The sequence below is a fragment of the Siniperca chuatsi genome, linkage group LG19 (genome assembly GCF_020085105.1).
Source record: "Siniperca chuatsi isolate FFG_IHB_CAS linkage group LG19, ASM2008510v1, whole genome shotgun sequence".
In the NCBI taxonomy this organism is placed as follows: domain Eukaryota; kingdom Metazoa; phylum Chordata; class Actinopteri; order Centrarchiformes; family Sinipercidae; genus Siniperca; species Siniperca chuatsi.
The window spans coordinates 17,564,330-17,590,014 of NC_058060.1; the positions used below are offsets into that span (position 1 = coordinate 17,564,330).

At 40.3% G+C, this 25,685-nt stretch overlaps 1 protein-coding gene across 1 annotated transcript in view; it reads right to left on the reverse strand.

The window, feature by feature from the left end:
* ptprn2 (protein tyrosine phosphatase receptor type N2) overlaps positions 1-25,685 on the reverse strand; it is a 127,933-nt gene that overhangs the window by 18,747 nt on the left and 83,501 nt on the right. The window contains exons 12-14 of the mRNA XM_044176772.1: positions 8,943-9,158; positions 6,470-6,673; positions 1,104-1,251 (exon numbers count right to left, since the gene is read on the reverse strand). Coding sequence (XP_044032707.1) covers positions 1,104-1,251; positions 6,470-6,673; positions 8,943-9,158 — 568 coding nt within the window. The remainder of the gene's footprint in view (positions 1-1,103; positions 1,252-6,469; positions 6,674-8,942; positions 9,159-25,685) is intronic.

Sequence of the window (25,685 nt, forward strand, 5' to 3'; positions counted from 1 at the left end):
TCAAAAGCTCTTCTTCATCAGGACTGTGTGGGTGTGGTTTGATCAGATTTGACTGACAGTAACTAAGCAACCCACCAACTGTCATCAGATTCCGATTCAAATGTTGCTAAATCCTGATTGGTGCATGGAACTATGTGACGTCACTGTGCTCTAACTGAGCCCCGCCCACCTCAAACCAGTGAGAACCAGAGAAAAACAGAAATACAGAAAACTGTAAGGGTCTTAATATGGACTTGATGGCCTCATACATAATATCATGCTAAAATACTGAGGCTAAAGCTACATGTCCCCGGCAAAATGTCCCCATGGAATAAAGAACCCGCATTGTTTGTGTATTTCAGGGTAGAGCAAGTTAGCATAGTATTATAGCAGAGTATTATTAATTAAAATGTAATAAACATGTTATTCGTTCTAGCCTAACCTTTGGATGGTTTGGATGCTTACTATAGAAAAACATACTTAGACAAGCAACATGATGGTCAGATTTACGCTTTAATGTTCGTATTTTCAAAAAGAGAAGAGAGAAAACGGATTTGAGGATGAGAAATAACTTATAATGCAAACGTAACGCTAACTAATGCAAGTTTTGCTGGAGTTGTTGGAATGTAAACTTTCCCAAATCAAATAAAGAGCAGATTGGAGCCACTACTGCTATTCTAAACTCTGATACACTAGCATCTTGGCTCTCACGCAGTGGATGTTCAAATCTAAAATGGGTATTTTTCTAAGGTAATCTGTAACCCCACATAATAATATAGTTAGATAATAATATGCTCTTTGTTTTTGGTCAATTTCATCCAAGAGAAGTCTCAAAGCAAGTTGATTTGCGTTGAAAAAAACCCAAACATTTCTCACCACAATGACAGAAGCCTTTAATGGTTTTCAGGAAAAATTTGTTTAAGAAACAATACTAAGACTGATTATTTGTTTGGAAACATATTTTTACAGTGTAGTTTTGGCTTGTTTACCCAACTCGTTTTATGTAGCTCTTTGAAGCACATCAACACCAGTGACAGAACTGCATTGCTCTGGCCTTGTAAATGGTGGGAACAGCCTCACAGCTAAAAACAAAAAAAATGAATGGACAATTTGACTGGACTCACATACGACCACAGCGTCTGAGCGGTTCCTCTTGGAGTTCTGCTCTCCCTGCCCCACACTGCAGGTGCTGGGCTCTGCCTGGTAGGAGCACAGGGCCTCCCACTCACGCTCCAGACGGTTCTTGTTCTTCAAGTGGTCCTCCATGTATGACTAGAGGAAAACAGACACCCCCTTAGCCACCATTTCAAACAACAAGCCAGAACCATGCAAAAGACAGAATTAAACCCCAAAATATGGCTGTGAAAAGACATTTTGTGTTTGATTTAGCAGCAAATTTGGATTAAATAAAGGAGAAGCTTAAAACAATTAATCGTCAGCATGTCATGGCTGGCTTGAGATAGCTTGTTTTTCATTGTATATTCTTCACCATAAGCTAACCAATAAATAAACTGGGTCAAAACACTAAACCCTTGACAACAGCATCTCTCCATTAAAGCTATGATCAGGTATCATGGAGCATTATTGTTCAAAGCTGCTGTATAGCATAACAACGGGATGAGGAGGAGGCTGCTGAAGATCTAGGTGGGGAAGGTGTGCTAATGTTTGCATGTTTGTGTGTTTGTGCATGTGTGTTTGACCAAGAGAGAGAAAAAAAAAATCACACACAATTAAGACTCCTGAAAGGTTTGTCTGCATTGGAAATACTTCAGGGTGTTTAAATCACGTCCCTCACTGCTTGCACAGCCACTGATAAGATTGTCTGCATTTAAGCAGTCGCTTGGAGAAGACAAAATTGAATTCACTAGAGAGACAAAGATGGGAAACGAGAAGGGGGAGGGGAAGAGGTGTGTGTGTGTGTGTGTGTGTGTATTCTCCCAAACCAGGGCAAGTCTTAGGGAGCTTAGAGGCTGTAGCTGGCAAGACGGTCTTTTTTAGCGTGGCGCCGTGTTTCGCTTTCTCTCCTGTATCATGGCTCCCCTCCCAATGGGGTTAAATGGTTTAGTCCGCTATTGTGTGAGGCAGAAGATTACAGACTTATAAACTGATGTCAGGGATCAGCTGGCTAATACAATGAAAGTGATACCCAGATGTGCTGGGTTTTTATCCCATATTAAAGGCAGTATAGGTAGGCTGAGCAGAGAGGTGACACTCCATTGTTACATCCGACTTATTCACTCCTGTCTGTTAAAAGGGAAATCCAAGTCTGTGTAGAATATATACAATTCCTACCTAGATGATAATCACAAATAAGCTTGTCCAACACATAATAGGCAATTAACCTTTGATGGCTCATGAATTCAGATGTTTCCTGCATGCATGCAAAGGATATTAGGTGACTTATAAGAGCATTACAAATCCTACAGACAATGGAAATCAAAGTTTATTGTTAGATACGGTAACAAAGGTGCCACTCTCAAAAGCCACACTGAGGACAAATAAAGCAACTCCTGTGATTAATGCAGCTGCATAATAAGAGAACACAACAGCACAATATGTTCTATCTGAACCCATTAATGACATAAAGTGATATTTCTGAAATAGTTTCTGCTGTTATACTTTGAACCATCCCTGCTTGAACTTTTTTAAGTTTATGCGTTTATGCGTGCAAAAAAAATCAGTTTGGCAAAAAAAAAAAATCTAGTTAATGTCAATTGTAATAGCAGGCAACACACGTATATTTGCATGTGTGTTGGTGTGCATCGCCTACGCAAACACACAGTGCTGTCTTCCCAGGAAAATGACAGCATGCCATTATGGCCACTTGACAGAGCCTGTCACCACTATGCTCTTGTCACCCTGTACAAGTACTCTCTGCTTGCCAGCCTGACAGCATTCCACCTCCCCTACCAATATTACATCTCCATGTACTTGATAAATCCACTCTGAATTGCATCCCATTCTATTCAAACGATGCCCTGAATCGATTGCATTCCAAATTCATATTTTCGCAGCTTAATGCAATGCAGACAGCAGGCCCTTATCAAGCCCTCCCGTTCCTAGGGGGAGGCAGTGGACCATGGTGTATTCCAGAGACAGGGTAACGAAGGTTTAGTGAATGGGGGGATTATGTCTGCCAATCAGAGGGTTGGGATGGGAGGCCTGGGTGTCAGGGAAACAATGTCTAATCCTTCCTAAGCAGTCTCCTCGGCAGCAGAGGGTGCTGGGTGAAATCAGGATGAAGGGACAACCAGGGGAGCCAGACACAACAGGTAACACATTACTGTCAAGCTCTGCTGTCAAATTAAAATGAACAATACTGATAACAGTTAGTACAGGGGGCTTTAGGATATGATAAACAGCGGTGAGAGGTGAAAAAAAAGGTATTAATATGTATGTTTTTGTGTGACTAATAATAGCTAAATGAAAAGCATGCATTGTTTTGCCTTAAATGGAACAGCAAATTGTTCTTCTGCTCATGAACTAAATTTAAAATTGTGCGTAAAAACCACTGAGGGCAGAACATGTTGCATGAGTGAGTGGCTATTTTCCTTTGCCTGAGTCTATTTTCCTTTTGAATTCATCATTTCAAAAAAATGGAACAATAACTACTCAACATAATGAAAAAGAGCCTCAAGCTACATAATTATTGATTTCTTTCTTTTTTCAATAGAAAGGTGATTAAACCAAAGGAACACTATAGCAACAGCAACTGTATCAACATTTTGACCCTGTTTCTGGACAGCCAGAGAGCATGGACAGAGATGGTTTTTTGTTTAACATGCTTGTGAGGAAAAACATATTTAGTGACTGTAAAATGCTGTCCATGGTGCTGAAAGGACTGAAGCACAGAAATACAGCCACATAAGGAATGCATGCTTCTATGTTACATCTGGCAATCTTTTTTTTAGGTTTTTAATCTTTCAGTAGGTAACCTTTGCATGGTTGTAGCACCATACCACAGCTGAAAAAGGCAAAAGAGAGAAGATAGAAAATGTAAGACAGCAGAGGTGTGTCACAGATCTGAAAAAAACACAGCAAATGACTCAGCACACAGAGGCATCCAAATTCAGTTTTGAAGTTGGAAGTCGTTATGCAAGACTTTTTAAGTCTTGAGGTGGGCTGAACATCGTAGTTCATTTATCCAGACGGCACCAAACTCTCGCAGTAGCATAGTGGTTGTATGTGTGTGTATACTATATGTGTGTGTGTGAGAGGTGATCGGGCCTCATAAAAGGACCTCCAGCATGTGCTTTGGAAAGCCGGGTATTCATCACCCTTTCTCCACACGATGTGAGCTCCAAAGAGAGGGGAGATGAGAGGAGAGGAGAGGAGAGCAGAGCAGAGATGGGAAAATATAGGTCTGAGATCAGTGATAACAAGGCAATCTCACACATGGTTTCATGTGAGATGGTGGTGGAATTTTAAAGAAGAACCCCTATAGGACATCTCCATGTCAATCATGGCATGAAAGAGAAGTAAAGGTCCCTGTGTGTTTTACCTTTCTACTTTGCAATGCCTGCACTGCTGCTGTGAAGAAACTGGGGCTAATAATAACAGCTCCTAGAAATGATTCACTGTGCCTCTTTTGTTATTGCAAGGCTAAATGCTTTTCTATTGTCAATGTTTTCAAAAGGGGCTTCACAAACAAGCCTTGACGAGTGCAACAAAACCCATCTATTACCACCAATACAAGGCATTACTCAGATTCACTCTCATTCATTATAGCCTCCCAATATAAAAGCTAGACATGCAGTGTGATGAATGCTCTCTCCATTAATGGAAACACTGCAAGGCATCTATCCATCTCTTTTATCAAGCTTGTCTCAAATGAATGAAGCGAAGGTTGTGCAAAATTAAAACAATCCATTGTATGTTTGTGGAAGCGTTGGCAACCAAAAGCTTTTTCAACCAAAATAAAAACCTAACTAAATTCTAAAACATCCCAATGACAATCAGATGGGTAATGATATTTCAGTTTTGAGCAGCACCCATCTTGCAAAACAATGTCTGCCTTATTTTGCTGAGCAGTAAGAGAGACAGAGGGGCTAAAAGATGAAAATGACAGTGGGGAGAGATGCAGGACGGAATGATAAAGAGAGAAAATGACACAGTAAAGGGAGGAAAAAGTTTGAGGAGAAAAAATGAAGACAATAGAGCCACGATAAAGCAAGAGGGAGAAAACAGCAGGAAGTGTGATGAGAAACCCCCAAAAGATAACAGGGTTCAGGGTTCAGAGGGAATGAGGTGTGAGAGGGATGAAAAAGAGACACATCCAAACAGATGAACAGAAAGAAATCAAGCTGTTGGTTTTCAGCACAGGCCTGGCATATTCATAGACACTGTAATGTATGCTCACATGAAATATCTGAATAGCCTATTGCTGTAGATCTGTGGTTCCCAACCTATTCTGTCTGAAGTATCCCAAAAGGCCCTTACAGATTATGTCAAGTACGCCTACATCGACACCACCAATCATGTTCCAAATGTGTTCATTTGAATTGATTTTAAATTGGATGTTAATTATATAAAACTGTTTATTGTTAAAATATTTTTTTCATTAAATTGAACTGTTAATGTTTAGTCAAGTTATTTGCATTCATACTACATCACTTGGGCTAGCAAAAGATGTTTCAACCATTTATCCATTACTTTTAGCTAACTATTTCAACTGTTTATCCAATATTACTTTTAGCTAACTATGTAAACCATTTATGCATTACTTTCAAGTAATTACTTTCAAGTTTTTATCCATTACTTTTAGCTGTTTAAAATGTATATTTTTTTGTTAACTGTTTCAAGTGTTTACCCATTACTTTTAGCTAGTGCTAGCTAGTCTAAATTGCTAGCTAGTGCTAGCTAACAATTTCAACTGTTTAACATTTACTTTTAATTAACTATTTCAACCATTTATCCATTTTTTTTAGCTAACTATTTCAACCTTTTTTCTTTTACTTTTAGCTAACTATTGACATGTAAACCATTTATCCATTACTACTGTTTCAGCTTCTCTTGCTAATTACTTTTCACACACTCTCAATTGCAATACGTGGTGTACGGACGTTAAAGCTGACTGAGTATCTGGATTATTTTTTTTTTTAGTTAAATCACCTTTTTTTCTAATTAATTTAGCAACTCCACAATCCACGTAACCCGTGGCAACTGCAGAAGTACCTCTTGGGGTACAAGTAGCTCTGGTTGGGAACCACTGATCCAGATTTATGACCTGATATATTCTTATGAAAAGCATTGGAGTTTCTCAAACTATACTAAACCGACCCTGGCAATGCATACATAGTCAGTGAGACATGACATGCTGTGGTTGTTTAGTTGTAACAATATGATGCTAAGAACCACAAAAAGTCTCTGAGGGCCTGACAACAAACCACACCTCAGCCAACTTCCATCTATTCACCTTCTCTCCTCCCTCACCACTTTTCCCACCACATGAATCATTACTCACATTATGGAGTCAAAGCAAGTTCCTTACCAGTATCATGTGACCAGTGGAGATGTCCATGTTGGACGGCACTGGCTCTTCGCACCAGGAGGAGGTGCTGCTGCGGGTGGACGGGCTGGCTGCAGGACCATCGCTGAACTGGGATGAGACGCTATTGAGCCGCGAGTGGCGCAGGGTCTCAGGTCGCTCGACACGCTCCGACGTCCGGATTGCCATACGCTGGCGACAAAGCTCCTGGGGATTACAGGAGATAATGGTGAAGGCACTGATCATCAAAAATGCAGACTCCTTGCAAGTTGTCATGTATTTATCTTCTTTTCATGCACACAACAATAGTTTTATGTAGGTTATGAGCTTATCCTTGCTGTTAGGGGCTGTAAATGCACCTTGTAAAATCCTGTATCTCAGCTGACTTGATCTGTCCTCACTTGCCTGTAGATTAATGGCTTATCCTAGTAGATTATGGAGCTTATACTAATTATGTCAAAAATATGTGGTTGAGGAACCCTACATGATTTACAGAATAAATTCAGTATGTCACACCTGGCTGCCACACAGCAACTGTCTTCATTGTTTAAGAATGGATCTTTTAGTTGTAAAAAAAAAGTGATCATTTATATCTTCATCAATCAAATAGGAGTTCCACTATAAATGTATAGAACAGAGAACCAAAGGAGATAAAAAATGCATTGGCACAATTGTACAGTATAATTTTCTATTTTGATTGATATCCCCAGGTTTCTGAGACTTGCTAAAAGACCCACTGCGACAAAAGATTACCCTTCTTCCAATGACTCAGCTTTTCTCCCATCATGCCTCAGTGAAGAGACAGGGCATCAAAAATGTGTAGACTAGGCATTATTTAGTACGTACAAAATGAAAAAGAAAGAAAAAATGACAGAAAAAAGCCCTAATTGCAGTCTTATACATGTGTAAACAAACAAACACAGTAATAGTCACACACTTTGCCTGATTCCCTCCATAAGGTGTAGTCACACTCGGTAATTCTATGTTAAATTCATAATCTGTAAATCCCATCATGTTTGGTTTTGGGAGGCAAAGCCAGTCATCTCCATAGAATTCATTTCCATACTCAATTTATAACAGCAAGGGCAGGGCAGGCCAGAGAAAACGCCTTGTGAAAGCACATGCTATCTCATGATCTATCAAAATGATATTTCCCTCTGGAGCACAGGCCCTTCTAAGCCCTGGTCTTGGATCAGCTTTCCCGCCGTCAGACTTTAATGATTAGAGCCATGAAGCGGTGCCCTGGGCCTTGGCCTCAGGGCAATATCCAGGTCCACCTCATAATTCATCCTACTTCTCAACATCTCTGCAAAGCGCCATGCCGTACCGGAGCTGAGAAATGGTCCCAGGAGCAGACAGGGGGATGCAGTTAGCACCAGAGAGGGCCAGAGGAGAGACACGTGGAGCCCAGAGAGGAGCACTGGTCGTGGGATTACAGTCTCCCGTTTTCCCCCTCTTTCAGACTACTAATAAGAATGAAAACAGGCCAAGAGGAAACAACGTCTACGTCTATATGCTGCCATCTCACAATATCTCTCTCCCACAGCACAAAAACAACTGTATCTGTCAAACACAGAGAACACACCCACATGAACGCCTGACAGAGCAGTTATCCCATCCCTAAAGGTATTGAGAAAGAATAGGTGCCATATATAACCTAATATTTGTACAGAAGCAAAACATGATAAACATTTTGAAAAAGGGTTTATAATAAACAAAAATGGACATAATCTTAATATCTAAAATAAAAAAATACATTCATATTTTTTTATCTTTGCTTATTTTTGCTTCTCTTTGGCCATTGTTATAATACTGTAACACCTCCAGCTTTTGATAGATAGAGCAGCTCTGTGAAAACCTGATTAAATATTGAAAATGTTAACGCGACATGCAGATAAATTTGTTGAGTGCCATGCTGGGCACAGCTGAGCCCCAATGCTGAAAATCAATATGGCCCAGGCTGCCCATGGCCCTGGAGGAACAGAGGGAATAGGTCACAGTGGCGGCCTGTTCCCCTGTCTCACACACACACACACACACACACACACACACACACACACACACACACACACACACACACACACACACACACACACACTTCTCAAGCAAGGCTGAGCATTGAATAATTGGATGGAGCGAATATCTATTGGAGCAATAAGTCAAATATGTAAGGAATAAAGAGCATAAAAATTATTTAAATAAACACAACAAAAGTGATTTCCGATGTACAATTATTGCACTGCACATTAAAAAATAATTAATTTAATCAAAAAAGCCAAAAAATCACAACAGCCAAAAAATGTCATAAAAGCAGGTAGAAGAGAATCACTCAAACACATACACACATTAAAAAACACACTCTCACAAACCAATCAGAAAATCTACCGTATCTGAACAGAGTGCGTTCTTCCAATGGCAGAGCACAGGCTAAGTGTCCTGGCCCCTGACTGGCTAATAGCGAGGGGGCTGGTCTCACCTGATAGGTTGCGGTGGCATCAGTACTGGTGTCAGTCCCCAGGCTGGCCAGCTTTTCCTTCATGCGGAGGTGGGAGCGCTGGCGCACGCAGAAGAAAGTGGTGGACACTGCCAGCGCCACCAGGATGAAGAGCATGCAGAGGACGGAGAGCAGCAGGAACTGTCCTGACTCCACCCTGGTCTCCTTCACCACGGGGATCTGGGTCAGGCTGCCCCTCTGGAGGACACACAAACAGAGAGAGAACACACTGTCAGGGCAGTAAAGGATGCCACTCTGTCTTTTTTCTGATTGATGTAGTCTTTTTTGATTTAGAGCAACCTCCATATCAAGTCTGCAGTGCATCAATTTTCACTTGAAGGCTTGTCTTGACTTTCCTGTGAAAAAATGTGGACTCAACAGCACTGTGAGTGCTTCCTTACCTACCTTCACTTCCTTTCCCGCTCTTTCCTTCCACCCACCACCACTGTCTGACCCGCCCCCACTCATTAGCCAGCTCTAATACTGGCCTTATAATATGCATTCAGACTCAGTCAACCCCTACTACTAGCCCCTGTCCAGTGCTGTCTCCACACTGTGCCCCACTATAGATATTTACAACCCCCATTTAGTGCTGGCATGGGGCGGGCTGGCACTGTGCAGCTACAGGAGGTTGGGATACTAAAAGCTTGTGCTTAATTAGCTCCTCTGGTCCTGAGTTTGGCTGGATTAGGCCCTGGCCCAAGCCGCACAGCTAATGGCTACCAGGACTGGAGAGACACAGGCAGCCCAGACTGGACCCTTCATACATCCACCACCAGTTGAATAGAAAAGCCTTTTCAAATATTCACACCCACACTGCATGTTAATTCAAACAGGAAGGTATTGGGTTTGTCTCACTATGACAGACTTGTTTTTAATGTGCTTAATATCATCTAAGAGATTTTTATCAGCATAGGTTAAAGAATTGGCCTATGTGTTGGTAATTGGTCCACTCATGGCCATTTACTGCAATGATAAATTCCCTGTGGGCCCCACTTATACAGAATATTTTGAGGGCATAACAGCGATAATTAGGAAGGATAATTAATGATACCTAAAATGTAGCTACTGTTAAAGATTTTCTTTGCTGATTGCATAAAATATAGACATCCTGCCAAGTTAGTTTTCATTTAACATCCATCTCAAAAATAGAAAGATACTATATTCCCAGCACAATTTACTTCACATGAATCATCCTTACTGTCCTCTATGACTGACACAAAAACATGGGGTTTCTGTGAAAGCCAGTTCTCCAAGTCTTTGATCTAATTTTATCAGCTGCAATCATGCCAATAGCTATACATCTGCAAAAGGGCAATATCAATAACAGTGCGCAAAGACATCAGCAGGCTCCTAATTGTCTGCATGCAATATTGAAAGATTGATGGGTGAACTGAATCAAATCTACAACATGAAAAAAATAAATGGCAGAGCTCTGACATTTAGCCTGAGGGGTCTAATGGGCCAGCTGAAGGATGGCTACATCTTGTTATACCATTTTCAAAACAAGACACTTCACCTCAGACCAGTAACAATATGGTTTGACCTTGTGGCTCGTAATTGCCAATGTTTTAGTGGTTGTGCGGATACCCAGGTCTTTTCGATTACTGTGTTGGACAGTTGCTGTTGATTGCAATTGCTGTGGCTCGAGCATGTAGTTTCAATCAAGCATTAAGAGGTTAATCAACAACTGAGAGGTATGAAGAGGCTCATGTACGGGGACAGAGAGGAGGAATGGCCTCGATCCAATGACTCGTCTGTGTTGTTCAGTGATCAAATGAACATACAGACAACAGGAACGACATTTAGATTTAACACAATTTTCATTTGCTAGAGTACTTGTTGAGAATAACAATAAAAAGACAATAAAACACAATAACAGACTGAATATATAGCACCTGAAAAACCCTTATTAGATATATTAATATTCAGCCTATTTTTCACTGTAGACACAGCATGTCACATCGGTATGGTGATTCAAGACTGTTGCCTCTGAAAGTGCCCCCTATAGACTTATTGGTTCAAACCTGCTTGACAACTCCAAGCTCCTTTGACTAAAATATTTTCTTTATTCTAAAAAGGAAAAAACAAAAACAAGTCTTACCGAGTTCATCAAAGACATGGCCCTCTACAATCTGTGGCTACTCTTGAAAATATTCAGGTAAACACCTTGAAATGAATAAAAAGCATTTCCTCTGTGGGAGCAAACAGGCTTGAAATGCACTGCAAGCATAAAAGAGTGTTTGAAGGCGGTAATCGTGTTAGAAAGAAACCAGAGGAGATACAGACAGAGAGAAAAAAGGGAGGAGATGTGAGGCTAAGAATTACCTTCATGGGCCTTTAGAGTTCTTTCCCATTGCTTTTTTTTTTTAAATTAAACATTTTTGTAATTATTTTATTTTATTATAATTGGAGTATGTCATAAAAACAGATTTGTCTAACTGAAATGTTTAAAATATTCATAAACACTTAACTAAATTGAATCACTTTAACTGAAAAAAGCATTTGAATGATTTAATAACAATATATGAAAATGGTATTTTCAGTAAATCAGACTAATTATTACCATAATCAAAGCTCGCAAAAATATTTAGATCTGAGTGTATTTTTGCATTGAAATTTGAGATCGACATGAAATACTCCAATGAAATAAAGATTTTTCCCCTCCAGGAATTCTATTTCTAATCAAAATTGACCTTTTAAACCTAAATAAATTCATTTTTATCGATTCCTTTAAAATCATGTTCAACACTGCTATTGTGTTGTAGGATCCAACTCAGTGGAGTTATTACCCTCTGCCTCTAACAGACTTTCCCTCTTCTGTTTCTCTCTTCTATTCACATTGCCCCTGCCTGTGAATTAGCCAATCTGAGAGGAGACAAGAGGCAGATGGATTTCGGTGCTCTGGATTATTCAAATGATAGAGGAAAGGTCAGGCAGAGAGGTGTTGTTGGGGCGGCTGGCTATCCATTCACTCACATCACAATACCTTTAAGAAGTACAAGAGGAAAATCCTCCCAAACACACAACTGCCAAACCCCAATCAACCCTAAACCTAGGTTTTTAAAAAAAGAAAAAGTTGCAGCTAAATCAGCTACATTTAAAGTGGTTTCTATGCAATACAATGTGACTGTCAGGACTGTGGTTAACAAAAAAGATCACATATGAAATGCAAAATTTTGTCTTGATGCAACATTTTACAAGCATGCTGTTTTTCATAGATAAGGTAATACAGTACTAGTGGAAATTGTTAGGCCTATTTTTCAGACACATTTGTAAACTCTAAAAACCTTTGAAAAAATTTGAGAAATAAAGCAGTTTGATATGGGCAAACTCATATTACCATAAAACACTACAACATATTTTTTTAATTTCTGGTCAATCCTACACTAGATTTTTGGAAATGCATCTAAGAATAGAATTGTAAGAGCTAAGTTGCATACGATTTAAATAAGATAAAGATAATTGCGTTTATTGTTTTACTAAACACATGATTAAAATAGAACAATTCATGCAAACACAGTTCTTTCAGTTCTCAGGGTTTATGAGTTGGAGCTGCTGCCGGGCAGCACCAGGCAGGATCAACCTGCACAGAAACTTTGTCCCCTGCAGCCAGATGTACTCACAGCAAACCACCGGGCTCAAGATCCACTTTTCATAGGATTTTTCGATGAGCTTACGTTTAGATTGACTATATTCGCATGCACATTTTTCCGATGCTCGATTATATTTTATCCCATAAGCTTTTGGAGATTCGATCTCCAGCGGACTATCAAAGCAGAAAGAATTAAAAAAAATGAAACCAAGAAACCAGAACTCCTAAAATATTCTGCAACACACTAAAAACATTTTCATTCACATCGGAAACAAAACCAGCTCTCAACGTGATGTTATGACTGTTGACAAGTTTTCAAACCCGGTCCTTTGAGGCGCCTTTTACGCATTTGACGCATTAAAACTTGCACACTGAACACCACAAAAACAAAAAACAAAACAAACAAACAAACAAAACAACAACAAAAAACAGGACAGACACACGTTTCAAGCCAGGAGATAATTACCCAAATCCATGTCGCGGGGCAGAGCGCACATTTTGCAGTAAACGGAGATTGCTGTGTCTTGTATTCCAGAGAGCATGGTTAACCACTGACGCTCGCCACAGCTCCAAGAAGCGTATGTGAGTCCCGGCCGCCCACTCAGTCTGCTTCTCCAAAAGTTCCCCTGCGAGGGTCCCATGCGTCCCCCAGCGCCAACAAAAGACCGCGGCTTCAACACGAAGATGAAGAAAAAAAAAAAAAAAAAGGGAGAGTCGGAGAGAATAAGAAAAGGGAGAAGAATGTGGGATATGCCCGCTTGATTTTCCGAGCCTTGGAAGAATGTGCAGAAGCCCCACTAGTGAGTCCTTTCAGCGTCTCTGTGCCAATGAAAAGAGATGGGGAGGTGGTGGGGTTGGGTTTTTTGCGATCATTTAGTTAAGGCTGAGCCCCTCCTTATATTCAGCAGCTCAGGAGTCCCCGTCCATTGCACATGTCATATCCACTGGTTGCTATAGCGATGCCTCCACATGTTGTCGACAGTGAATGTTCAAGGAGCGATGCCTGGCTAATAGGCTTGCGGACCAAGGGGCGATATGAATGGACATAGGGCTAGACACTCATTTGTTGAGCTACTAGGGGTCTCTGTGTTCGGTGTGTGAATTGCTGTTTTCTCAGGCTCTCCTTTTCCTCTGCTCCCTCTCCCAGGGATTCAGTTATGTGAACAGAATAAGGGAGATGGGGCAGTCTATTCTTCAAAGTAGGCTTTTGCATTCAAAGCTGAAGTGAGCACTATAATAAGAGGCTACCACACAGTACAGTAGTTGTAAACTATATGAATCCTGCATGGGACATTGGGTGCAGTCTGAAAAATGCTCAGCCTAAATTAATTTCAGTCTTTTCTCTGCTTTCATCCAAGATCTGCCGGAATAAAGAAAAAAGGAGAGGAAAATTGCAAGTTTAACAAGTTTTAAAGATAAAACTCACCAAAAAGCTATCCTAATTAGCAATCAGTCTGGAGAAAAAAAAAGATCCAATGGAGAGTAACAGCTGCACTTAGCAGGGAAAGAGAGAGAAAGGGGGATTATGGAGAGCACAGGGAGAGAAAAGGAGAAAGAAAAAGAAAAGGGGTGGTGAAGAGAGGAGAACGGGGGTCCTGTCAAATGCAGATGACGAGTCTTGGGGAGGGGGTGTGTGTGTGTGTGTGTGTGTGTGGGGGCTCTCAGTTTATTTTTTCCATTCAGAGAGCACCCCCTCCTCTTCTCTATTGTCCCTCTGTGTGACAGCTGGAGTTGGCAATGTGAAGGGGAGAACAAAAACGAGCTCGCTGTCCAGCCCGGGTCCGTGGCCGCATCGGACGCTACCCCACCTTCAAAAAGCAGAGCCAACCAGACGGCCGCGGCCCACAGGGACAAAATCTGAAGCAGAACACACTCAAACTGACTCAACAATTTTTTTTAGCATCCCTAAAACTCTCAAATACTAGACCTTGTGTATGATGCTGTTGCACAACTGAAATTATCTGTGCTTTTTGTTATTTTATGCTCTTTTTGTTTCTTAAAAAAAAAGACTATGAACAAATGTTGCACCTTCCTTATATGCCATAGAGTGACACTTTTACGTCATGCTTTCTGCACACTGGCAACCTCATTTATCAGAAATGATTCAGAATCCAAATTCAGTTTTTCGCGCCTGCTTGAGGGCACAAAAATGGTCCGACCACCCGTCGTCTGAGAGGCAAATTTTTATCTTGCAGCATTCAATTTGAATACAAGAAAGAATCGGCTGCAGTGCTCACTGTTGCACAAATGTAAGGCGGATGCAAGAGTAATGCATGGTGGGAGACTTTTATCATGATTGCCAGTGAGAGGTTTTATTACTGGAAAGAAAGAAATAGTGGCCCCTGGAAGTTAATCCCCAGAAAATCAGTCCCTACATTAAGTCAACCACACGATCATATCTTTCCTGTTCTCTGGCGAACTGGAAGAGAGCCCTGTTCATTCTTCTTCATATGAGATACCCTGGTCACACACCTGTCAGTCCTATCTAAATCCACACTCATCCAAACAAGGGTATTCCCCTGACACCACAGTGGATGGAAAAAGGGGGGGGAAAAAGAAAATGTCTACCAAGAACCAGACACCATCTTCAGATGCTTCTTTGAAGGAAAGCCTGACTTTGGCACCTGTTGTTTTTCTTCACATGAACTCTGCGTAAATGGATACATTTTCACACATTTAAGCCACTACTACGCACTACACAATACGATTTCACAACTCATGTCACATCCTTCAGTGAGGCCAGTGCTAATGGTTATCACACCAGGGAGGTTTGACGTGCATCGATTCATTCTCACAAAAACCTACAAGCAGTCAAATTCAGGAACATACTGAAGTCACTCTTATGGTCACTGGCGATATTCATGGATGCTGTCATGCCTGTGTGTTCCTCCAGTAAGTACTTCCTCGGGGTAACACATGTTCGAACAGTCGCTGTGAGTCCTGCAAGGCTTATCTGTCATCCTCTCCTGCGCTGCTCTGGTGTTTGCCTCCATGACACACTTCCCACTTCTAATAAAAAAGATGGAAAAGCAGCGAGCGTTGTTTAAACAACGGGAGAAAGAGGTATGCGGCACTTCACCGTGTCGCATACCTCTTTTCATGATCAAGTGCACTACCTGAGATGTCAGAGTTGAGAAAAGGGGATGAAGAGACAATAACTTGCTTAAATATTTGCTTGCACCCTACAGGCTGCACAATTTTGTACATATTTACTGTCCCTGCGTGTGCAATCTGAATATACATGCACAGGTGTTAGTAGGTCTTTCTTGCAAAACACACATCCAAAATGCACATACAGTAGACATACAATTCATGGGCCTGCAAGAACACCTTAGCCTGGACACAGAAAAGTCAGAAATTGTAATATATTTGAGCAAATAGAAGAGAACACCAGCCCAGTAGCACACTGAGCCGGTGGTCCACATACCAATCACACTATAATGATATCAGTGAGAGGCTAATGCCGTTTACACCACAGTGCTGCACAAGAAACCAACAGCTGCAATGTGTACCTGCAGACTTAACTAACGCGTGATACCGTTAAACCAAAAATAGTCGGGATTTCTGCTCAGCTCTTTGAAATGGGGTACAATAAATTATTCATAATAATATCTGAGCGAGACTGTTACTGCAGCTGCATTTGGGAAGGTGTTGGAGGATTAGCTTCAAACTGTAATGCAGAGAGAAATGTATGCAAAACAAAACACATTTGGGTGTTCTGTTTTTTTTTAATCAGATCCACCAGCTGTTATTGTTATTGCTGAAGTGATATTACAAGATGTGTGTGAGAGGAAAAGATCCAGCCTCCTCTGGGTTTTTACTGCTTTCTTTTAAAATGTTCTACTTCCATGCTTATATTTAATATTTATAATGAAACTAATCTCTCATATAGGCAGAAGCCAAAGTTTGGTTTGGAAGTCTGTCTATTTGGATTCACAGTATAGAGATGTCATTTTTGGTATATTGTTAGGTGGTACACTGCAGTTTGAGAGAGAGAGTGAGAGAGAGAGAGAGAGAGAGATGTCATGTTTCCTAATGGATGATGTTCAAAGACACAAAAAGGTCCCATTTCTGGGTTTTACTTGAAACATTTGAATTGCTGTGTCTCATGCTCATCACTTGCTCAGAGAGGAACCATTCAAAGCCTGTGTGTGTGTCAGCCATGTCATTCTGGTATTTTCCCTAGATGAGCTTGTTCAAATAGGTCTCTTTCTTATGTGAATCCCAGTCCAGGCATTGCCCATGCCAAGTAGTTCAAAGCAGTAAACATCAAGGTAAATGCTATGCCTGTCATCTTGACTATATTTAAAGCAGAGAGGCAAACCCACACACATGCACAACAATGTGTACTTCAAAAAGAAACTGTGATGTGGCATCATGGAGTAGAAAATCACACCATATCTGTAAAATGAAAAACGTTGTTGTAATATATGAGGATGACAACAAAGTGATACATATTTAGTGCTCATTTTCATTGCTTTACATCGACAGTGTGTAATTTTACTGATGATTAATGATATATAGGTTACGCAAAGAACAGGCCAAAATTATGGACTAATCTCTATAAGATGGTGTTAAGCAGTCAGCCAAAGCCTCTTTCTATTCAATTTCAGTTCAATTTACCATCCCTCCCTCTTCCTACCCATGTCAAACTTTCCGTTCGCAAACAAGACATATGCAGTTTATAATAACGGTGGCAGATTTACTACTCAAAATTCTTAGTAATTTCTAAAACAATGGGTCCTTGATTTCAGACAGAGGTAGACAGAAGCAGCTTCTTATTTCTAGCTGGCGACTGTCAATTTAGCTGCTGAAATGACAACTGTCACTAGCAGAGTTTGTCAGCTGTAGTTAGCTAGCTAACTAAGCTAACATTAGCTCCATTAGTTGGTTGAAAATGTCGTCTTCGGCTAACTTCTTCATATTTCCAGCTGACTCATTTTAAAACAAGATGCCTGTAAAAAGAGGTCTTAAATATGCACTTGATGGTTGCATCTACATGATATTATGTTAAAAGACAGAGGCTACTCTGTTGCCAATAACACACAGACAATCTAATTTGAGCTGTTATTAAAGATAAAGAATAGCTTTAAATTTAAGATCTGATCTTCCCTTTCAATACTGCATTAGTTAATTCCAGACGAGACCACGTCATCTACTAAGTTTGTGAAAGTTGAGTTGATTTACTTCAACTTAATCTGCTCAAGGTGCAGCCTTAATTCCCAACTGGTTGTAGTTGACAGTAATTGTCCTTTCTACCTGCAGCTGTGTTGACAATAGCAATATGTCTAACGAGGATAATGTTCATGTTTGCTAAAATGCCAGCCAAAATTAATTAAAGTAAGTCAGCAAATGGTGCTCACGACTAAAAATTAAAGTTAAATCAGCTCAGCGAAGATGTTTGCACTGTGGTCTGAGACAAAGCAAATTACGCTCAGATTTGCATTAATCACAATGACTAGAATTATTTGTAATGTAATTAGTTTGAGATGAGGGGTATTACGATACTGTAGGTGAAAAGTCATTAGACACCAAATAAAATGGTCAGGTCCAGAATGTGATCTGAGTTTGCTAAAACACAACCCAATCACGAAAGGTAATTGAAGGTAATACCTCATTCTATTCCGTTAAAAGATAAAAGAAGAACTGCCACTAAAAATCACATCCAACACTTCCAAAAACAGCAAGGAAAACACCAAGGTTTTAATTGTTTTGTTTGAATAGAATCCACACTACTTTTAGACTATTATGTTCTCTGCAGGCTTTTTTATCTTGGGCAGAGATAAAACTGCAATTAATTTTGAAAGGGGGGAAAACAGTGAGACAATACATCAAGTCACACATGAGTGGTGGCAGGCAGGGATATGTGGGCTGCCGTGGAATAACAGAGGTAGTCAAAGGTAGCATTCATAATTGAAACCCAAGTCACAAGAGACTTAGTGGGCTGGGAGACTCTGATACTGAGATTGACAGTAAAGGGACAAAGAGAAGTGTTCAGAGGAGAGCCCAGAATAACTTCATGGGTTCAGTAGGATGTGTCCTTTCCACACCTGGGTCCACATACATCTCAAAGCCTCTGAAACACATTGGTGCTGAATTTGATTGTCCCAAGAGTTTAAATTCCACCACAATCTCAGAAAAATGTGGAAGCACTGCTGTTGGGGATTGAACGCAGGTCTTTATCGTGTTGACTTTTTCTAGTGCACCCTCCAGGCAGCCGTATAAGTGTGCTACCTTAACTCATTTTAGTAATACCGGGATCAGACTGACAATGGCTCAATTCAAGAGACATGATGTGTCGAGAACGAAAATGACAATTGGACAAGATAATTTTATTTCATGTAGTGTGTCAATAGTGGAAGAGAACCAACTGCAGCCTTGAAGGAAAGACTAGCATGTCTTGTTTTTTTTCTTGCCTTCTCTTGCATAGTTCGTCGATATCTACAACATGCTTCATGACGCTTTTGGACACCATGGTTATTGATATTCCTGATCCCGGAAGTCTGTCTATGTCACATTCTACCTAATCACCTTTGCATGTCATTCAGGTCATGAAAAACAGCAAACTATGTGTAGTCTGAGGTGTGTCTGGGACAAGTCATGGCAAGAATTTAAGGAACCGTGATCACCTAATCTGACATAGTGACCATCTCGAGAGACTTGAGTGTTGTGCTGTCTGATCCCTAATTAACTGTACCTTTAGTTCAGGCTGAATTAAAGGTACAAATTTGTACCTCAAACTGTCAGGAACTACTTGGTACCCTTATACTGGGTGAAAAGGTGTGCATCTGTGGCCCTTTATGATGTGTCTGCTGAGGTACATTGGTAAAAAAAAAAAAGTACTTACAGATGGATTATCAGTTTTCTCACTAATGGGACTCAGACAGTAATTATAAATGGTAAGAGCATCTGAATCAATCTGTACTTCCACTGGCTCACCGCAGGGTTGTGTCCTTTTTCCTCTATTTTTTATCTTGTATACAGATGACAGTCGTAGTAAACATAAAAATCAAAATATTGTAAAATTTGCTGATGACTGTTATTATGTCACTTCTCAGTCAGTCAGATCAATCACATGGACCCATAGTGCAAGAGTTTGTGGACTGGTGCGATACATGTTTTCTGGATTTAAATGTACCCAAAACTAAAGAAATGATAATCTCACCAAAACACTTTTTTTTGGCAGTTTTCAGTCGTTCATAGCACAAATGCTGAAATTGTTCGGACCTAAAAATACTTGGGAACTGTGTTTGATGACAGATTGAGATTTAGTGAAAATACAGATGTCTTTGTGAAAAAGACTCAGCAGCGTCCGTCTATACTGTCTGCGTAAACTAAACTCCTTTGGAGTAGATCAAAGAATACTGACAAAGTTTTCTTCTTCTTTCATTGAAAGTACTTTAACTGTTTCGTATATTTGCTGGTTTGCATCCCGACTGCAAGGTGTTGTTGGCGTCAGCTCTAAAATTATTGGCTAAACACAAGATCCCTAGTTCAGCTTCAGACAGAGTCCTCAAAAAAACATATAATATTATCAACGACCCCACACATGTCCTCTGTGACTGCTTTGAGCTGCTGCCATCAGGAATGCGTTTTAGATCATCTGTATGTAAAAGGGATAGAAGGAAGTCTGGTTTTAATCAAGAAGCCATCAGACTTGTGAACAATCACAGTACAAGAAATGGTCAGTTTATTTTGTATATAGACTAATGTACCTGCACTTTGACCTTATCCTAATCGTTGTGTATTTCTTCTTCTTACATGCAGTACGTATATATTTTAGTCTCGTATGTGTGTGAATGAATTGTTTAGGTGTACTTTGTTTGCACTCTTGCTGCTTTTAATTGCCCCCTGGGAGACAAATAAAGTATCTTTGAATTTGAATTGAATTGAAAAAACACAACCAATCAAATAGCTCCATTGGTCAGCTACAGTAGAGGGTGTATTGATGGCTGGTTATCCACCTTTGCCATTTTGCCTGTATGAAAACACCTAATTCAATTTTGTCTGGAGTATACAGCCACCCTAAATACAATTTGTATTTAAATTACCCCCCAGAGAATACCTCTCAAGAGACTGTTAGATACTGATTCTTCCAGTTTAGACTAAATAAAAACAATATACATTTCTGATCACACTGGATTAAACTTCATTGAACAACCAACTGTCTCCAACTGTACCTGAGTGTTGCTGTTCTTGGCAGCATATTGAGGCCGCATGCCTGAGCATACGCCCCAATGATCAGCTACAGCTTGCGTAAGTGAAGATATAGATGTAGAACCACAGGAGGCAGCGTGTGATAGGCTAAGGGTCGTATCCCTGTAAATGCACACAGCCACAGCCTCATAAATTCTCATCAGTGTCTTCATTAAACATTTTCCCTTGTTATCACCATGACAACGCCGGCCCAGCGTGCGCCCACGGGGAGAGGCGTGTGTGCCTGTGTAACCCCGGGGGTTACTTAGGGGGTAACTTGGCACAGACGCCAACACCCCATACCTCTCCTCCAGACTCACTCTTACTATTGGGACGAAGGGGGGGATTGTGGAGTGGCAGGCGGCCAGGAACGCTAGATCTGTTCCACAGCGATCTCACTTGACAGGCACTGGCTGTGTCTGGACTGGAGGCAAGCGCTCTGGTTTCTCTCTTTAATTACTGCAAATCGGAGGAGCCGCAGCCCATGTTAATGAAGCCACGCCAGTCAGCTGGGGGAGAGTCAGGGGCCTCGCGCTGCAAAACAATCCTCTGCACGAACAGAGCTGACACTCTGCCTGCCCAGCGCCGCAGCCTCCCTGCGTGTCTCGCTGTCTGTCTGTCTCACAGCTCCAGCAGATTTATAAGAGTAGTCTGCCCCCGAGCCAAAGCAAGCAGCGCTGCTCGTCGAAAGAAACCTCTGTGAATCCCTAATGAGACTGCTGCCACAGCTGTAGTACGGTATCAGCCGCCTGTTTGCCACTCACATCTCCCATTGCTTCACACCACAACCTCTGACAACAATACAAAGTATGGCTGATCAGAAATTCTGAAGGCAGAATTAATTATGATTTATGTCAAGATTTTGATGGCTCTGTAATGTAATAATACATTGACGGCTCATTATTGTAAATGCATATAATCAATCTAGCCTATTTTCACCCACAAACATAATTACACTGTGTGGCTTTTTGTGAAGCTGTGATGATGTCTTTTTTCCCCGCCTTTTTCAAAGTGAATAATGTAATGAGTAGTGACTGACGAGTGATTGTATGTGTTCATGGACCTGGATTGCCAAGATCCTTTTGCCTTTTGTCATTCCCAACAATGAAATGTAATTCCTTCTATTAGTTCTTGATGTCGATGAAGCTAAGAAAAATGACAAATTTTATGCATTCTTTTTCCTCAAAATTATACAGATTAGTCTTTAAGTGGGAGACGTTTAGTTTGTTGACTCATTTGTCCATGTTCTAGATAAAATGTGCATGAATATACAAGGTTTGGATGAAACTGGGGGAAATAATTACAAGACAAATTAAGGTGATATAGCCTACAGTATTTGTCACTGACTGTATCATTACTATTTGACATACTGTTGTTGTGTATGTATTTAAGCTGCATACATGTAACTGTGCTCTGGTTTTCTTGACTGTCTGGGCTTAAAGTGTGTGTGATTCAGGCGTGGTGTACTTGTAGCAGCTTCTGTTTATGAGCAGAGAATCCTATTTTTATACAGATTTCCACCTGCACCGCACTGGGTGTTAGCTGCATCTGTGCGTTTGACGCTAACACCCGACATGATGAGCGTGTGGGTGAATGTAAATAGGCATATTGGCAACCATGTACACATGGGCATGACTGTGATATGTAAAGCAAAAATCCCATCACAGCAGGACCCTTCTCCAGTTCACAGCACACTATCAGCATCTGATCTTTGCCACTGCTTTTTACCTCCACATGTACGCCACATTTGCAATGATTGCATCATATATTAGGATGAAAGACAACATATATTACAGCAAACACATTAAAAAAAGTCTTCAGTTCATGGCTAAAGGGCCTAATTAGTCTCAGTTATTGAATGCTGTCAGATTAACGGTTATTAGAATAAAGTAAATAGCAGGTACAGATCCAGGTAAAGGAAAAATCACAGTTTCTGCCATAGTTTTGATTTAAATTCAATATATTGTTGCTCTCCAGAGAAAACCATGTATCTCCAAATTTAGTTAATTTGAAGATTAAGGATACAATTCTCCTACTTTTTAAGATAAATAAACCATTTAAAACCCATTGGATTAGCTAAAAATGAACAAGGCTGTTTTTCTTAGCTGATGAAACATTGATGTTTTGGACTTTTTAAATACAATTTTATACTTTTTCTTATCTGAGTTTAAACACCTATTTTGAGAAAAATATCACATGAGGGGATCTGATAGGTAAGTAGCCATTTCAACTGAAATCCTATATGTTGTTTCAACAGGTATAATATACAGACTATTTGTCATTTAAATATTTATTGCCATGTCTAAATATTGCCAGACAGACCCTTATAGCATAGTATTTCCAAACAGCCAGTAGATGTACTAAAGCCACTTAGAGGCGGTCTAGTGGTCTAGTTTCATTTCATGCTTTATCAGATGGAAGATATTCACACACCCTCACAAGTCAAGGTCATCATATAAAAGACCATAACAGCTCATCTAGCAATTTAGTTGACCTTGCCATGCATAAAGTAACTAGCAGTTACAGCAGGATTGACAATTACAGTCAATTAAAGTCAATAAAAGATGATATGACAGTTGATTACATTTAATTCATTGAGGGCAAAGTGGTTTCTGTATTGTGCGCTCACTGAGCAATAATTAATCTACTGCTTCACTTCAACCACAAATTTAAAATGTTTGCTAAAAAGACAGCTATGACTAATTTATACATCAAGATTAACATATGACTACAGTATATTCTTAAATGTGTAATTTTTATTGAATACCCCACCTATCAACAAAGATAACCATTAGTTATTTAGTTCTTAGGATTACTGCTAGGATTGCTACTTTACAATCTGTGCCCTGTCGCTACCATACGATTGTCATTTGTCATTGTCATTCACTCTGAACAACTCAAAACTTCCTCAAAATATTACTGCATTTCTAACAACTAAACCATAAGATACTCTGGAGTGAGTTTAATCAAACATATACTACTGCCCTAAATTTGTTGTGATGTTAAAAAGATTACTATGGGCCACTGGTTAGCCTGCAGCAAAGGCTTTTCCTGCTGCTGTCATTGCTAAGGTGCCAGATGCGCTAGGCAAGTAGCCGCATGATAAATGGCAGAAGGTGAGAGCTCTGTGGCCGGGACCGGGAGCACCCTGCCCCTGCATCCCGCTGCCAGTCCCTTGGCATGCAGCTTGTCAGGCCAAATGGCAGCCACATCCCCCTTCAACGCTGACATTTAAAAACCTCTGCCATGCTATCCAGCTGTGGACACCACAGCTGGATTAGCTGGCTAACTAGAGCTGATAAAAATTTGCCAGTGACAGTTGTCATTTCAGTCTGCAAAAACTACGGTCGCGTCTAGAAATGACAAGCATGCTTTTGTCTTCCTCTGTCTGAAATCAAGGAGCCATTGTTTCAAAAATTAAAGTTAAAAATTTTTGAATTTCGAGTGGTGAATTTGCCATCGTTATCATTGGAAACTGCATGCGCCTTGCAAGAATGGAAAGCTTGATAGACGTAGTGACAGTACTTATTTGGGATGGGGCTAACAGTCAATTGTTTGTCTATAGTTCTGCAGTACTTAGAATAAACCCTGAAAATAGCCACTAAAGAGATAAATCAGGAACCAATGGAAGTTCATGTTAGGGACCTCATTGACATATTTTCAGCCTTTTCACAGGCTTTATTTTCCAGTATTATTTCTGAAGCTGCAGTCAGGTCCATTAGCAGTCTACCAGGTACTTCAAGAATTTAACAGCAGCATGGAAATCATAAGATGTCCTACACTGGGGAACTAGTTGAGTTCAATGATCACCACATAGGGAATTTACTGTGGCGAAGGTGGAGGGGAAGCAGCGGGGTGTCCAGACAGTCTCTGGCTGCAGTCAAGAGTGTCATAATTTCTTCTTAAAATATGCCAAGCAGGTCAACCTGCACCCACAAGGATGTCATTGGAGCTATTAAGTCTGCTTTGAGAGTTGAATTTTGTTTCATTTGTGATTTGCTGCACCCCAAAACCTACAGTTTGGGTGAGAAAAATCAAAATGGCTGAGCTAAATCAGGCATGTAAACAAATTTTAGACGCCCACACTCCAGGGGGCACTGCAAGAAGAGGTTAATCGATTAGTTTGCAACTATTCTGATAATTGTTTAATCGTTTTAGTCATTTTCAAGCTAAAATGCCAAACATTCTCTGGTTCCAGGCTCTAAAATATGAGGATTTAATGCTTTTCTTTGTCATATATGATAGTAAACTGAATATCTCTTGTTTTTGGACTGTTGGTTGAATAAGTGCACAGGCTTTTTATTTAACCATTTTCTGACATTTTAAAGACAAAACGATTAAACAATCAATCGACTGCCATCAGTAATGAAAATAATTGTTAGTGGCAGCCCGGCTTCATACAGAAAAAGGCCTAGAACCGAGGACCTTCTAGTTTTTAAGCAACAGTGCTAACCACTAAATTACTGCACTACCCTGAGTTACTGTGAGAAATGCAGGAAATCACTGACTGGAGAAGAATGAATGTTTGAATGTACTGAACATCACAGATTGATGATTTATAAAAGTGTTAGAGTTTTCATAAGTGGATTTTGCTTTAATTTGATCTAAATCTCCATAACACCTCCAAGGCCACCTTGGCCTTGAGCTTTTTTTTTTTCCAGGAAGAGATGAGTACACCAGAAAAAAAAAGTATTTTATTTAATTCCTTACAAAAGGCAGAGGAATTGCCCTTCAACAAGCTGAGTAAAAATACCACTGTCAACTATACACAGTAACCGTACCTCTCTAACAAAGGCAGCGGAACATAAAAGAAGCAAAAGGTAGGAGAGTAAACACTTTACATTCTGACACTCATTAAAAGCAGACAGGTTCACCCTTACCCAGGGGAAAGCACACGTCATGATATAGAGAGAGGCAAATACCAAACTGCATGG